Source organism: Panthera uncia, chromosome F2 (genome assembly GCF_023721935.1).
Source record: "Panthera uncia isolate 11264 chromosome F2, Puncia_PCG_1.0, whole genome shotgun sequence".
Classification (NCBI taxonomy): Eukaryota; Metazoa; Chordata; class Mammalia; order Carnivora; family Felidae; genus Panthera; species Panthera uncia.
The window spans coordinates 2,690,801-2,706,650 of record NC_064812.1 but is presented as its reverse complement, the minus strand read 5'-3'; the positions used below and the strand labels follow the sequence as shown (position 1 = coordinate 2,706,650).

Below are 15,850 nucleotides of genomic sequence, written 5' to 3'. Positions count from 1 at the left end.
AAAATAGCATAACCACTTTGGGAGAACTGCCTGCCAGTTCCTTATGGGCACATACCTACCCTACAAGCCCACAATTCCATACCTCGCCTACCCAAGAGGAATGAAAACCTAGGTGTACAAAGAGACTCTTGAGACTATATTCACAGCATCTTTATTTGTTTTTTAACATTTATTCATTTCTGAGAGTGAGAGAGAGCATGAGCGGGGGAGGGGCAGAGAGCAAGGGAGACACAGAATCGGAAGCAGGCCCAGACTCCGAGCTGTCAGCACAGAGCCTGACACGGGGCTCGAACCCACAGACTACAAGATCACGACCTGAGCTGAAGTCAGACGCTTAACCGACCGAGCCACCCGGGCGCCCCGCAGCATCTTTATTTGTAACAGCCCTAAACTGGAAACCCCCATCAACCAGAAAATGGATGTGGCATGTCCTTACAGTGGAATACTTACTCTACATCAGTGAAAGGGGACTGACCCGCTACGCACCCAGCAGTGTGGACAACTCTCCGAAGGAGTGTGCTGAGTGGAAGCAGCCAGACAGAAGGGCTACCAACTGTAGGAGTGTATGTTTCCACTCATATGAAGTCCAAAACAGACAAAACCGATGCACGGTGACTGAATTTCATGGCAGTGGTTCCTGACGTCTAATGTCATCGGTCTAAGTGTAGGGTGGGACTGAATTCGAAGGCATCAGGAGAACCTTCTGGAGTGAAAGGGATGTCCTGTGCAGACTTTACGTTAGTTACTCTGGGGTGTGCATATGTCAAAACTCGCACTCTCACACGCCTCTGTGCCCGTCGCTGTAAGTTCACCTCAATTAAAAACCACAACAAAAAAAAGTCACTATGGATCCTATAAGCTATTGGGAGAGATAATACGTGGATATTTCAAATTGGATGCCAATAAATTTGACAACTCGGCTGGAACGACAACAGTATTTGAAAGGCACAAGCAACCAAAGCTCATTCCAGAAGAAACAGAGAACCTGGGGAGCCCTCTATTGAACCAGGAGATTGAACCCATCCCTTAAAACCTTCACATGAAGAAAACTTGACAGAGAATTCGCCGATGAGCTCTCCCAAACATACGGGGAATAAATATAAATTCTATGCTAATTTTTTTTTCATAAAAACAAGAAGAGTGAACACTTTGCCGTCTCATTATGAGCCCAGTATTACCTGGCTACCAAAGCCAGACAGGACATTACAAAGGGAACAAACAGAACCATTTCGTTTCATGAACCTTAAATCTTTAATAACATTTTAGAAATTCGATTCCGGCGATAAATAACAAGGACAATACCTACGACCAAGTGGAATTCATCCCAGGAATGCAAGCCTGGTATGTAACATTCGAGACCGGCTGATGGATTCACCCTATTAACAAACTCAGAAAGAGAAACCACCTGTTCATCTCAACAGACTCAGAAAGCACACGTGACATGATGCAGCGTCCACGCACGACGAAAGCTCTCCGCGAGCCGGGAACAGAGTGTCGGCTCAATCAGGAGCCACTACAACGGCCCCACAGCAAACACTACACTTAACGGCCAAAGACTCCACCTCTCCCTCTCGATTCAGGAACAAGGCACTCTTCTTTCCCTCGGAGACTAGGAGAAAATACTCGAAAAATATTTACCAGATGAAGGACCTGAGGCAAAAAGTCCAGCTGGACATTCCACTCCGGAAGATGCACAGATGGCAAACACGGGAAGGAGGCTTCACGTGCAAGGATGTGCTCACCACAGCCAGAGCGAGACCGCGTGTTACACGAGCCGGTTTCAGCTGCACTGGCCAGAAGCCGGCCACGAGGTGAAGCACCTAGGACCCTCGGTCATTGCCAGGGGCGTGCGGAGCCCCACTGGGAAACATAGGGCGGCTTTTCATAGAGTTAAAATCTACACACCCACAGGACCCAGCCATCCCTCTCAGGCACTTCTGGAAGAGAAGGGAACACCCAAAGTGCTCAGCTGTGCACCGCGGTTTCGGTCGTAATAACCACAACGTACAAACAGTCTCCGTGTCCGTGAGCTGAATGGATAAGCACACGGGGTGGCATGCTCGTTTACCGGGGCCCTCATCAAGGTAATGATACCTGAAATTACGTGGGTCTCAAAAATTCTATACCGAACGAGAGAAACTGTGCACAAAAGCCGTCCCCGCCGTGTGATTCCACGTCCACGAACTCGAGGCAACGATGGTGGTGACGCAGAGCAGATCCGTGGTTGTTACACTTGAGAGGTGGCAGGAGGCATGCCTACAACAGGGAACACGTGTTGCCGTGAACGTGTGTGTGGAGGTTTTTGCCTGAACGCGTGTTTGCACGTTCTCTGGGGCGCACCCCTTGGCGTGTTCGAAACTACTGGGTTGTACCACAGCTGTGCGTATGTGCAAGCTTTTGAGTCACTATCGATCACGATTACAGAGGTGGATGCCATTATGTTGGTCCGAACGTACCAAGTTGTGCATTTAGTATTGGTCAATCTTGGGGACGCCTGGGTGGCTCAGGCGCTCGAGCGTCCGACTCTTGATTTCGGCTCATGTCATGATCCCACAGTTTGTGAGTGTGAGCCCCACGTCGGGCCACACGCTGACACTGCACACAACCTGCTTAGGATTCTCTCTCCCTCTCCCTCTGCCCCTCTACCACTTGTACGTGCACGCTCACTCGCTAGATTTAAAAAAATTTTAATTTCTTAAAATGATTTTTTAAAATAAAAATCAAGCCGGTCAATCTTATTGCATGTAAATTATACCTGAATAAAGCTAATTTTTAACACACACACACACACACACACACACACAAATCTTGTCACATGGACAAGGTGACGCCACATCTCTACTCACTCTGTACGGTGTAGACCCAGCCAGGTCCCGAGTCTCCCGTGCCTGTTCCCGGAGGACCGCCTTCCAACAGGTAGATCGGGGTGGGGTGTGTCCGTTGCCTCCGGATCCGCCTCTGCAGGGATCCTCTACCTCTGCGTGGCACCGCGAGCACTTCAGATCGCGCCTCCTTTTTCAGTCGGATTCTGTCTGCTTTCCATCCTTCCAGGACTCCCGCCCTTGTCTGAGTGTATGTGTGTATATGTTTCGTTTCACTTCTAAGAGCCTGGAATATGACACTGTCCACCTTTCGGTATCTCCCAGAGCGGTTTCCTGACCTAAAAATTATAATACGGTCTCCTCCCCTCCATTTGTTGGAAGAACCAAGTACCATAATGATGAAAAGAGCCGTGCAAATGGAAGCAAATAAAAAGCTGATAATTACAGCTGATGTGTTCTCCAGACTGAGCTAACAGCCAGCTGTGCGACCTCATGAATAATTGAGCTCTTTTCACAAACTGTTCTTGTCTACATACACCCTACTTGAGGTGTCCCACTCTGCCCAGGAAAATCCTCAAGCGCGCCACCCAGAAAAATTACATTACTGCTGTGTCTTTAGAAAGACGGATGTGATATACACAGGTAAACAGATAAAGAAAACTTCACTTTCTAACAAACACCCCCCACCCGCCCACCCCCCGTTTATCCTGTTAGAAGGATGTAGTGCCCCTAGCTGGGGCACCTGAGTGGCTCAGTCGGTTGAGCATCCAATTCTTGATTTTGGCTCAGGTCGTGATCCCAGCTTTGTGGGATCGAGCCCCGCAACAGCACCGCGCTGAGCTTGGAGCCTGCTTGGGATTCTCTCTCCCCCTCTGCCCCACCCCTGCTCGCGCTCTCTAAAATAAAAATAAAAGTCGCAGACCTACGTGTGCTAACAAGATGATTAAATATCCCGCTAAACAGAACACGCAGACTGCAAACCCTGCGGTGCCTGCGTTTTTGTGGAAACAGCCGATTCTGCGGTGGTGCGAAGGGGGAGGCGCGGCCTTTGGGCGGCAGGGGGCGCTGTGGCTGCGGGCGTGCAGGAGCCCTACGCGCCTCTCCCCCCAGCCCCGCCCAGCGCCCCCGCCCCCGCCGTGGAGCCTTTGAACCAACCAACCTGTGGTCCCGGGTCAGAGGCGGCCTTGGGCCACCCCCACCCCCACCCCCCCCCATTTCCTCTGGGGCCGAGCAGGGGTGGCAGCAGCTTCCGCAAAGCAGGGCCCCACCCGGCCTGAGGTGCAGGCACCCCAGCCCCGCGGCCTGGCTGCTTACCTGTGTGGCTGGAGGTGCCTGCCAGACCTGCGGCCACGCCAGCCCGGGACCCTAGCACTGGATGGGCCGTGACAGGGCCAGTGACGCGTGACCAGCCATGCAGCACACAGGGTGGGCGTCCTCCCAGGCAGGCTGGGCCAGAGCCCTCAACCTGGACCAGGAGAGGCGGGCAGAGCCGAGACCTCCTCAGCTCTGGCAGAGGGAGCTGGACTTGGGGGGGGGGCGGGGGCTGAGTGAGGCCCCTGCTGGGGTTCCAACGTGGGCCCCCAGGTTTGTGAACTCGGGGGCTGGGATTCCGGAGACTTCAGGGGCCCATACTCAGTCCACACTTACTGGCAAGCCTTGGGGCTCTCTGCCCGCCCCCCACCGGACTCACGCAGGCTGGGGGGTGGGCAGGGGCAGCCCCGGGTCCCCAGCCCAGACACAGGGAGGGGCCCTGGGTAAGTGACACAGACACACCCACATGGTCACCTGGTAGGGAAAAGTTTATTACGATTTAACCACAGAGTGACAGCAAAACAGACACAAGGGGCCCTGGTCACAGGCCAGGAGGAGGCAGAGCGTTCCACAAACAGAACCATGTGCACAACAGAAATGAACACACAAGCCGAGTATACACCTGAAAACAAGCACAGAACCAGAGGCTCTGTGCACGGACACACACACACCAGGCCACTCTGGCCACCGGATGGAAAGGTTAACGTGCGACACTACACTCTGCTTTATGATCCCCTTTCCCCATAAAACATGTGTTTAACACACACACACACACACACACACACGACGTCGTTGCTAAATCAGCAAGAGCTGTTACAGTGCTCCAACTTAATAAGTTGATAAAAACAAGTTGTCCCGTGGCCAGTTCACAATGGAACTAAATAGTTTTGTTCCGAGAGGCCTGGGGAGTGTCTCTGGTAACAAGAGGCATTTCCGACAAGCAGGTCCTTCTGCCACCAAGAGGCAGTCTCGGTTCGCAGCACATGGAGGGCAAGGGGATTCAGCAGACGGTGGGGGGGGGGGGGCAGGTGGGGACCCCCCTCTCCAGGAGGTCCCCGGCGCCAGGCTGGGGGTTTGGGCCAGGAAGGTGGCAGCTGGCTTCCTGAGGAGGTAATGTGACGGGTGTCCAGGGTTGTGCCGAGCCGACCGCTCCCAGTGGGTGCCGGGCCAAGTACCCCGCTGGCCGCCCCTCAGGAGCGCCCAGGGAGGGGGCCATCGGGGCAGCCCCTCCCAGCCCGGAAGCCGGTAGGAAGATGGATGGCCTGTCTCAGAAGCAGCCGCCTGCAGATACAACACGAAGAAGACAGCGGCAGCCTCCCGAAGGGGGGGGGGGGGGGGGGACCGGCCGCAAGGGCACCCGCCTCACTGAAGGTGGACGGGAGCTCGGTGAGAAGCCGCGGCCTGGGGCAAGGGACGTCTGGGTGTGTCTTTCCCAAGGTGACCTGCTGTGTGTTTTACAAACTTGGGTCTGTGACAGGCGTCACCCGTCCTAGCTGCTGCGTGAACCATTAGACACAGAACAGTTGGTACCTTGCGAAGTACTTTCCAAACGTGCCCCGTGAGCATCACAGGCTGCCAGGCGGGGCCTGTGTCACCTGGGGAGGCTGGAGGGAGAGCCCTGCTTTGTATGGCCCCTCCGAGAGCTTCCACTTTGGGGATCTGGGGGCAGGAGACCCCCTGGTACCTTTAAGAAAGGGACCTGAGCACTGTCTGCAGCCTCCGAGCCTCTGATGAGGGCCTGGCCGTCTGGCCTGCCCACCTTCAGGGAACACTGGTCTCAGCACTCCCCCAGCGTGGCCCCCGGAGGCTCCAGGACCTTCAAGGGCGGGTGTCTGAGGGGCAGCGGACAGCGGCTGGCACGCTCGGCCCTCCAGCCACCCGGAAGGTCACAAAGGCCCTCTGCCCATGGAGCAGGGACGGAGGGGCGCTCCAGCAGAGGGTAAAGACCTCAGCTGCACGTGTGTGGGTCATTTCCTGGAGAGATCCTTTCCTCAGTTGACTTCTACAGGCAACAAGCCCGTCTACACTACACGGCAAGCAGCTAAACCAAACGCCTGCCGACCGAGCTCGGAGCCCTCTGACCCGTGCCCACAAACCCCGGGGCCACCGCCAGGCCGGCTCCGCCTGTCCCCGGCACCCACACCCGCAGGCCCACCCCATGGGCGCTCGCGGCCTGTCCAGCCACCAGACACAGAACCCTCCGAGTCACCGGGCTGAGGGTCCCCCCCGTGTCCGCCTGAGGAACATACGGCCTTACGAGACACACGCCCCCGGGGTGCACACCAGCCACAGCGTGCAAACAGCCAGGCCCCTCAGCTCTTAAGACACAGGTGAAGACACTCAGGCTTCCGAGTCCCTGCAAGGGAGGGCGGAGGCACACCTCTGTTCACACCCGGAGCAAGGGCCCAGGAAGGCAGCTGCGGGGACCGCCTCTGATCCAAACCACAAGGTGCGTCCCCTCCCCTCGCAGGTCTGTGCACAGACCGGACCTACGGAGTAGGAGTAAGACACCCTGGTCATCAACACCCCAACGGCTTCAAAACCTTTAAATCTCCGCTGAAGCGCAACCACCTTCCTTCTGCGCTGAGGTGTGTGTGCCCCGTGCTGTCGCCGGGAGGGGCGCATGACTACTCTTCCGACAGTGGCTTCAACGAAGCGTTCTTTGGGGGCTTTGCTATTTCAGATCACGGGGAAGTTTAAGGCTGGGATCTCCAGAGTTAACCTGCGTTCTCAATGGTGGTCCCACCCTGAGCGCCTCGCACCTAAAAACCAAGTCCCAGCCAAGCCCCTCGCGTCCAGCCGTCCGTGAGCACCGGCCACAGGTGAAGGAAGGCGGGCTGGCGGGGGAGGGAAGGGGGGGGCGCGGCAGGCGTTTGGTTCATTTCAGGTCTTGATTCGGGGCCGTTCTCCCCCCACCCGTACCCCCCGCCGCCCACTCTTCTGGCTGTCGGAAGACCCCCAACCACGGTCCCCGAGAACCAAAGCGGGAGGACCCACCGCCGCAGGGCCATCGGGGGACACGGGTCGAGCTGCGAACGGGGACCCGCCAACGGCGCCTGGCCGGGGGCTCACGCGAGTGGCTGGCGCTTCGCGTCGATGCCGGCACCTTCCAGCGGCACGACGGACATTCCCCGTCGGAGCTCAACGTTCACGAGGCCAGCGGGTCTGAACGCAGAGAAAACGCTCACGTCTTCATGCCGGTTCTCTGAGGTCCGGGGCTCCTGCGTGGAAGGGGACCGACGCGGGCAGGCGCCACAGCTCCACAGACACAAAACACAACCCACCCGCACGCGCCACCGGCGGCCAGGAGGCTCGGCACGACCAGGGGCCGGCCAAGTACGCTACACGGCCATTCTTTTGAATACACAGAAAATTCAAGTAATTTATTTAAAAACTGTTTAGTCTCATCTTGAAATATATATATATAGATATATATTTGCTTTAGAATGATCATATTGCAGCATGGTTCCTCATGCATCTTAAAGTTCTTTATTTAAAAAAACTTGAGGCAGCAAAGTATCACCACTGTCTGTGTCCAGGTGACACCAGGAGGCTGAGACTGACCATTCCAAGTAAGAGAAGCAGAAACCGCTGAGTTATAAAGAGACTGTGGTTTGAAAAGCATTTCCAAGTAGCTGCAGCATCTGATGACCGCACTTCCCCCAAGTCCGCGTCTGGCTCATACGCGGAAAGCAGAAACGGGGCAGAGTCCTCCGGGGGGGGCGGCCCTTCCTTCCGTCCCGGACACCTGGCAACCGTTCGGGTTCCGGCGTCAAGCGGGGTGAGCAGGCGAAGAGGTCAGAAGAGGTCAGAGGCGGCCCAGCAGGAGCTCACACGCCCGGGGCCGCCGTCCCACACACCCGAGGTAGGCCTGGCGGCAGGACCCAGGGGGCGAGGCCACTCCCGGAGCTCTGCCCTCATGATTTCCCCAGCAAACGGTTTAAACACGAGTCAAAGTGCAATGAAGAGCCCACAACCTCTCCGGGGAGCTTCGGACAAAGACGACGGGGTCGGGGGGTGGGGGGTCGGGGGTCGGGGGTCAGGGGTCAGGGCACGGACACGCGCGTGCACCTGCCTGGACCCCGCCTCCCCTGGGCGCTGGTGGGGGGCGGCCGCCGCCTCCCGCTGCCCAGAGGCAGGGCTGCCCCACGCACCATCTGTCAGAATCTCTGAGGACAAATGGAAATGCTGTTTCTCCTAAGAAAACCAGTTTTGAAAGGAAAACTTTTCTTCTAAAATAATCATAAAGGAAAATACTCTCCAATAGCTGCAGCACCAACAAGACAGGAGATCTGACAGAACGTCCAGATACCTGCAGGCGTCCAGAGAGAACGTGATAAAGAGATTTTAGTCCCGGACTGCGTGGCTGCCACCTGAAGTACTCAGGTAACAAACGGCAAAGGACAGCAGGTTATTTTGGTTTTTAAATTGTAACCTTAGAAATGAACATCTTATTTTTGTCTAAACTGCTTGTCGCTATTGTAAATCTGGTTTATAATTTAAAAACATGCAGAATAATATACCTGCAGAATGAAAGAGGTGAAATTACAAGATCTCTTTCAATTAAAAAAAAAAAAAAAAGATTTCAGATGATTTTCTTTAATCGTGGACAAAGTAATTAACGTGGTGTTTTTGCCTAGCGGCCCGACCCTACCCTACAGCTACCGCGTCTCCACCCGTCTCGAGAAGGAACTCTGGCTCGAGCGAGCGCCCCGCCCGCCACCCCCCCTGGAATGTGCGCGCGCAGGGGTGAGGCTCAGACCATCGACTCCGTCTCCACCTTCCTCGGCTGGCCCTCCTTCCTGGTCAGCCTCAGGACGGTGGGCTTCTCGCCGCCGCCCCCGCTCTCCCCCGAAGGCTGGGAAGACAGGCCTCTCTGCTCTTCCTTGACCTCTATCGACACGTCTGGGTAGATCACCAGGAACGTGGCCGTCAGGAAGCCCAAGAAAGAGCCCACGGAGGCCACCATGGGGATGACGCGCACGGTCCCGACGGCATCGACCACACCCCCGAGGGCGGACGCCACCAGGATCTGGGAGATGTACACCTGGCAGGAGAGGATGGCACAGTCTATGCCAAAGCCACGCTTGGAGCTCCCGGGGCTGTGGTGGACGTACTGCAAGAGAAGAGAGCGGGACAGTGAGGGCCGTGGGGCGGTCGAACCATCAGCCAACATGCCCGTGGCTTGAATATTAGCTCAGAAGAGTCTGGAAACGCAACTTGCCTTCCTCTCAGCTGCTTGGCGACCACTCAGCCTGTCTCCCCGACCCCGTCCCACTTCTATTCAACACTGTATTGGAGGTTCTGGCCATTGCAATAAGGCAAGGAAAATAAATAAAACGTATTAAGGATTGGAAAAGAAAAAATAAATCTCATTATACGCGGATGATGTGATTGGAAATGAAGTCCAAGAGAATCTATCGGTATGCTGTAAGAATTAACAGAAAAACATACCCTATCTGTGGACAGAAAGGCTCATCATTGGAATGTTTTCAAGTCTCCCCAAATTGATCGATGCGATCAGTGTGTTTCCAATTAAGCCCAGAAGCTGATTCTAAACATTTAGATGAAAAGTCAGGGGTCAAGAACGCCCAAGACGATCTTAAGGAAGAACAAAACTGGAGGACGCACACTACCAGCTCCTGGGTCTTATCACAAAACGACTTAGAACAGGGTAACCCTCGTCTGAGGACAGACCGACCGACGGAAGAGATACAGGGAGCAGAAACACCACCCCCCACCCCCGATGGGGACCCGACGTAGGACAAGGACGCCACCAGAGTGCGGGTGGGGACCACGCGACCCTTAACGTTAAGCGGCTACCCGTCCGCGGGAGAACGAGGTCACACTCTTCTGCCTCAAACCACACACACGCACCCTGCATCCCAGGCGGACCGCAAGCGCGCACGGGACGAGGGCGCCGCCAAGGCCACCGCCAGCGGAACAGAGCGATACCCGCGGCCATTCGGTGCCAGGGGCAAAGGACTAAAGAACCGCCCTCTGCAAGCACAGGAGGGAAGCTCGGGTGTGAAGTAACAGCAGACGTTCCAGGCACAAAAGGTTCAGACACTGGCCAGGGGGCTGCGTGGTGCTACAGCCGCTGGGCCGAGGGCCAGCGTCACACGGCGGCCTGGTCTGCGCCGCTTTTTCGAATTTGTTGCCCAAAACTCCACTGAGCTGTTCATTCACAGCCTGTGCTCTTTTTTCTGTAGTCACGTGATATGCTTTGACCCAAAAGCTTATTTAACAAGTAACGCTGTGATTTCGATTTTCGTTAGTTTGGTATTTGGCAGGTACCTAATCACGGTGGATTAATTTTGCTTTTATAATTGCCCAAGGGAAGATTAAACACAGTCTGGGTGTAGAGGGCAAGAAACAGGAGCTTTTCGGGGTTTCTTCCTTCACTTTCAGGGTCATGGTCTACACCTGCACTGAGGCCACTGAGCACTGTGAAAGACGGCTGGTCTGAAATGAGAGGTACTGTATGCACGTGGGGATAACGGTTTTGGAGGTGCTGAGATACAAGACTATGCTGCTGAAGGGACTTCACCTCTTTCCTCCCTGTTTACACACAGCCACTCCAATGAGGACCGACCCAGGCGGCTCACGCTCTACTGGACGGGACATGGTGCCCCGGCTCCCCTCCGCAGGGGTCTGTGAGGGGATGTTAGGGGGCAGGCAGCCTCCCAGGTGCCCGACCCAAATCCCTCAAGAGGCAACCGACGCCCCCAGGCAGGTGCCAGGTGGGCCAGGCCACTGCAGGAGCAGATCCTTCGTAGCCAGGAAGCCTGTGCCCCGGACCGACCCGAGCAGGTGGCAGCTTCGCCGGTCCCTTCAGGACCAAAGACCGGGGCGGGGGATCGTCCATACCCCAAATGTCTCCCAAGTGCAAGGTGCGGAGCTCTGCCTACAGATGTGTGGAGAACGAACGTGGGCTTTGGAGCCGAATGGGTCTGACGCTCTGGCCTGGCGTACCTTTCAGGCTGGTGACCTTGCGCCCCAGTGCCTCATCCACGGCACCCCTCCCATCCGCCGCCCCCAGGACGCACCTCCTTGATGTCGTGGTACTGCCCGAGCAGGGCGTAGGGGCAGTAGGAGATGCTCATGGAGACGATGCCCATGGTGCTGATCATGATCATGGCGACGTAGACGTCAGCAAACATGGCCATCACGGCCGTGCCGATGGAGAAACCCAGCGTCCCCAGCACGTAGATGACCCTGATGCTCAGGTCGTAGTTGTCCAAGTACTTCTGTAACAGGGCTGTGGAGACAGCGTGGCCACGGGACAGTGACCGACAAGGCCCTCAGCCGGACACTCGCCTCACTCCTGCCGGGCTCCCTCCACTGTCCCTGGCCACCTCTGCCACCCCGAGGCCCTCCTCCCACCACACCGCTGCCCGCTGGCCCCCACCACGCTCGCAGCTCGCCCCTGTGCCTCCCTCAACTCCCGGGGGCTCCAGCATCTCAGAAGGAAGTCCGCCCTCTGGGTCCCAGAGCCCGTAGCCACTTTCTGCCCTGCAGGCCGGCTTGGGCCCAGACCCTTCCCACCAGTGCAGACCCACTCGCTGGCCTTCGCCAGCCTCATGCCCAGTCTTGATTTGGAATCTCAAGTTGTGGCTCGTTTCCTCACAGGAGAAGCCTGGGTCCAGATGGACAGACTCCTGCTCACTCTTCCTGACCCAACGGCTTAATGTCACCTCCCCCATGAAGGGTCTCCGGTGCCTTCCTGGGAACTCCTCTGACAGAGCATGGACGGTGCTGCCTGTTGGTCAGGCTGGCTTCCCGCTGCCTTGTGGCCTTGACCTTGGAAACCCTCAAGTCCAGGCCGGGCTGACAGGAAGCTGGAGGCCTCCTCCACGGTTTGGAGTAGAGAGTGGGCAGGACCCAGACCAGACCTGGTTAGGAGACCCCCGACCCCGACTGTGCCCCACGTCCAGAAGGTGTGCCAGGGCACGCTGCTCCCAGGAGTGAAGCCCGTCCCCTCCCTCCTCACAGACAAAACCGCACCTCCAGGGAAAGGCCTCTGCTCTGCGACAGGCTGCTCCCACAGCCGCAGGCCCCAAACGCGCCTCACGCCTCCACTCCCGGGCTCACGGGGACAGCGCCTGCAGGGCCCACCATCGCCCCGAGCCTGGCCCTGTCCAGAGCCCCCCTGTCTGAGGAACCCCTGGACAGGAACTAGCACGCGGAGAGCAGCCCGTGTGGGGTCTCGGGACGCCCAATCCTAGACTCTCAGGTGCAGGACGCTGTTGCCCCCACATGGGGACCGCTTACCTGAGCAGATCGCGCCGGTGGCCGCGTAAATCACCAGGCCCCAGCACCCCAACTTCACGCCGGCGTTGTAGGCCTGCCAGGCGGTCGAGTTGGAGGGGGCCTGTTCCAGAAATGAAACCGGGGATCAGGGCGGCCAGGAATCACGTGCCATACTCTTTGGGGAAAGGAAGTCACTTTCTCTCTCAACTGCAGGCTAGCCGTTTGCTTTGAAACCAGCGACAGATACTACCCACGATGGGACGCTCGCCACAGTACGGCTGCTCGCAGCGGGTCTGCAGCCCCTCCCAGCCTCACGCCTGCCCTGCAGGGCAGCTGGAGGGTGAGGGAGCGCGTGGAGGCGGGGCCGTCTGGCCCAAGTCCAGGCAACACAGCACAGGCCTGAGCCAGGCCACAGGGGACAGAGGCGGGTCCCGGCCGAGCCCGGAGCAGCGGGTCCCGGTCTCCAGCCACCACCATCTGGGGCAGGGTCTGTGCACGGCAATCGGGCCCGGGAATGGCTCCTCCCCCGTGGCGCCCTTCTGGACCCCTAACCACGGCACCAGGAGCACGCGCCAGCCGATGCCCACCGTGGGCCTGCCCCCCCGGCCGCAAGGGCGCCGGGGCACCAAGGGGGAGCGGGCAGCGGACGCAGCCTCCCCGACGCGGTGCGCCGGGCCGTCGGCACTGCCGGCTGCCCCCGGGTCGCCGTCCCTCCCAGCCCCAAAGCGGGGCCCCGGGCACTCACCTTGGGGTCCCCTTCGAAGATGACCTGGCCCATGAAGTCGGTGTAGAAGACGGCCTCGGCGATGACGGAGAACCAGGTGAGCAGGTGGCAGAGGCACAGCCGCGTCAGCTCCTTGGGCATCTTGAGCATGGACAGCCAGAGCAGCCGCACGGTGGTCTCGCCCTCCCCCTCCTCGCTCTCCGTGTCCCCGCTGGAGGTGGTGGCCCCGCTCTGGTTCCGGTGCCGGCACCGCTGCCGCTGCTGCTTCTGCAGGTCGTATAGGTCGCTCATGCTGCGCGAGGGCTTGATGAGGACCACGGCGTTGGCCCTTCGGTAGCGGTAGCAGTTGGACCCGATCTTGCCGTAGTAGGAGAAGGTGCTGGAGGCCTGCCGGTGGAACATGTGCCTCCGCCGCTTCATGGAGCCGGACGTGGCCGTGGGTTTCGGGGCCACCCTGGTGTAGCCCCCGAGGCTGTCCTTCGGGGGAGAGCCACTCCCATTGGGGACTTTGGCTTCGTTCAAGTGATTATCGAGCAGCGTCGCATCCTCCTTTGCGGTTTCCCTGAGCACGGAGGCCAGGCGGTACAGCCTGGTCCAGGGAAGCTCCTGGCTGCTGCTGCGGGGGGTGCTGGGGTAGGAGCCGTCGTGGAAGATGGAGGGCTCGATGTCGGGCAGGAAGGGCAGCTCGGGTTCCAGGTCCAGGGCGGCGTCCGGCACGTGCAACACAGAGTCGCTCTTGCTCCGCACCATGTCCACACCCAGGAAGTCCAGGGAGAGCTCGTGCTCGGACTGCACCTCCTCCGGGAACAAGGCGACGCCTCCATCCAGAACATTCACGGGGGCGGCGGGGGGCAGGGTGCCGGCCGCCTCCCCACCCCGCTCTTGCGGGGGGGCTGTACTGCTCTTCCTCGATGCTGAACAGGTGCAGGGCCACCGACACCACAAAGATGATGGCCGCGAAGAAGAAAAGCACCTGGTTCTGCGTCCGGAACCAGTCGCCCAAGAAGGTCTGGGTCCAGTCCAGCCCCCCCAGCACATAGCCGATGGCCCCGCCGAGGCCTGAGCAGGCGAGAGAGACAGAGGAAGCCCGTGAGCGGTGTAAGGTGCCTTGGCACCGCCTCCCGGAAGAAGAGGAGAGGCTAGGAAAGATCTAGAAGGTCTTTCACCCTTAATCACAGGCCAAGGGCGCCACTCATAGCTATGTTCTGGGTCAGCACAAGTTTGGGGGCTGGAAAGTGAGAAAATGGGAGGAAAAACAAGACAAGAAACTACAGCTGACCTATAGTCTGGCGTTTTGACCTAAGAGACTCCTGCCTAAGGAACCAGAAGCAGGTATCCACCAGGATAGGAAGCCGATGGTTGCCCACAACTCCGGGCAGTACTGACCGACACCCCTTAAGCTCAGGAAGCTGCCGTTGCCAACGGATATGAACGGTACCCAAATGCAGGGAGAGACTAGCACCGGCCTGCCCGCCACCTCGCCCACCAGCGGCTAGGTAAAGCCACGGCAGGCCATCGAGTCCACCCCGATATGCGGAGGAGGGCCTTGGGAACAGCCTCCCCACCCAACCCCCACTGGGTGAGGTCTGGGAGGGTGAGGGCCAGGGCTAGGGGTGGGGGCGCTCTCACCGGCAGAGAAGGCGTGGATGTTGAGGGCCATGTCCTGCTCCTCACTGTCCACCACATCCAGCAGGTAGGCACGGATGGGGCCCTCGGTCGCATCAGCGCTGAAATCCAGGATGACCACCCCCAGCACAGTGAGGACGATGCCAATGGGCTGCCGGCTGGGGACATCGCCGAGGGACAGACCTGACCGAACACATGGGAGCAGGCAGATCTCAGCCCCTCGGAGCAGACAGTCGCCTCCAAGAGGAGACAGAGGACACTGTCGCCTGGCCAGAAACGGGTGTGCTCCTTGGCACAGACTTTCAGGACAGAAGATGGGCTTTGTCTTGTCCATTTCTGTTATCTGCTGGGTTATTTTTTCCTCCCCAATCACACGGGCTGTCCGGCGAACCTGAGAGAGCTGACTTACGTTTACGTTTTGTGGCTAAGAGGAAAACGGGCCTTCTACCCACCTTCCCTGGCGAAGGAGGGCCACGTTTGAGAGCACTGACGGAGCGTCTGTGTGATACAGTCACACACCCACGTGCGCACACCGCGGGGGCGCTCCTTCTGTGCGTCCTGAGCGCGTGAGTGGCCTCCCCCGGCGTCCACACGCGCCTCCTCAAGCACGCACTGTGGTTTCGCACCTCCCGAAGGAGGATGGCTTGAGCCTGTCGCGGTTACTTTCCCATTTGCTTTAAGGAAAATTAAGCCTTGAAGGCCAACGCGGATCTTGTTTCGTAAGTCAGACTGCACCCAAGGAACCCGAGCAGAAACACGGGCTAACGGTCCTGCGTGCCGGTGACGGAAGTCGTGAAGCACTCGTCACCTCCCCCGGGAGTTTCAAGCGCGTTCTCGGGGCGGCCTGGGTGCGGCTCTGAGGAGCAACGCACGTGACCTCACTTCTGGCACAGTCTTTCCCTAAGTAGGCTGGAAGCGGCCAAAGGAAGCTACATTCACACACTGCATCGCACCTGCCTCGGGGGAGTCTGCCCTGAACCCCAGGACAGGCTGGCACCCTGTACCCGAGGATGTAGAGGTTGGTGGGGGTTGGGGGGGAGGCACACGACCTGGGGCCTGGGAACATATTAGCTGCAGCCACAAGCAAGCCCACTGCACAGGAGGCCCAGGGAGG

General features: G+C 58.3%; 1 protein-coding gene across 1 annotated transcript in view; it reads right to left on the bottom strand.

Moving 5' to 3' along the window:
* Window positions 1-8,584: 8,584 nt before the first annotated feature.
* The window catches only part of SLC45A4 (solute carrier family 45 member 4), an 80,274-nt gene continuing 73,008 nt past the window's right edge, over window positions 8,585-15,850 (bottom strand). The window contains 6 exon segments of the mRNA XM_049633447.1: window positions 8,585-9,249; window positions 11,183-11,394; window positions 12,408-12,507; window positions 13,132-14,001; window positions 14,003-14,169; window positions 14,740-14,919. Coding sequence (XP_049489404.1) covers window positions 8,890-9,249; window positions 11,183-11,394; window positions 12,408-12,507; window positions 13,132-14,001; window positions 14,003-14,169; window positions 14,740-14,919 — 1,889 coding nt within the window. The 3' untranslated portion in view covers window positions 8,585-8,889.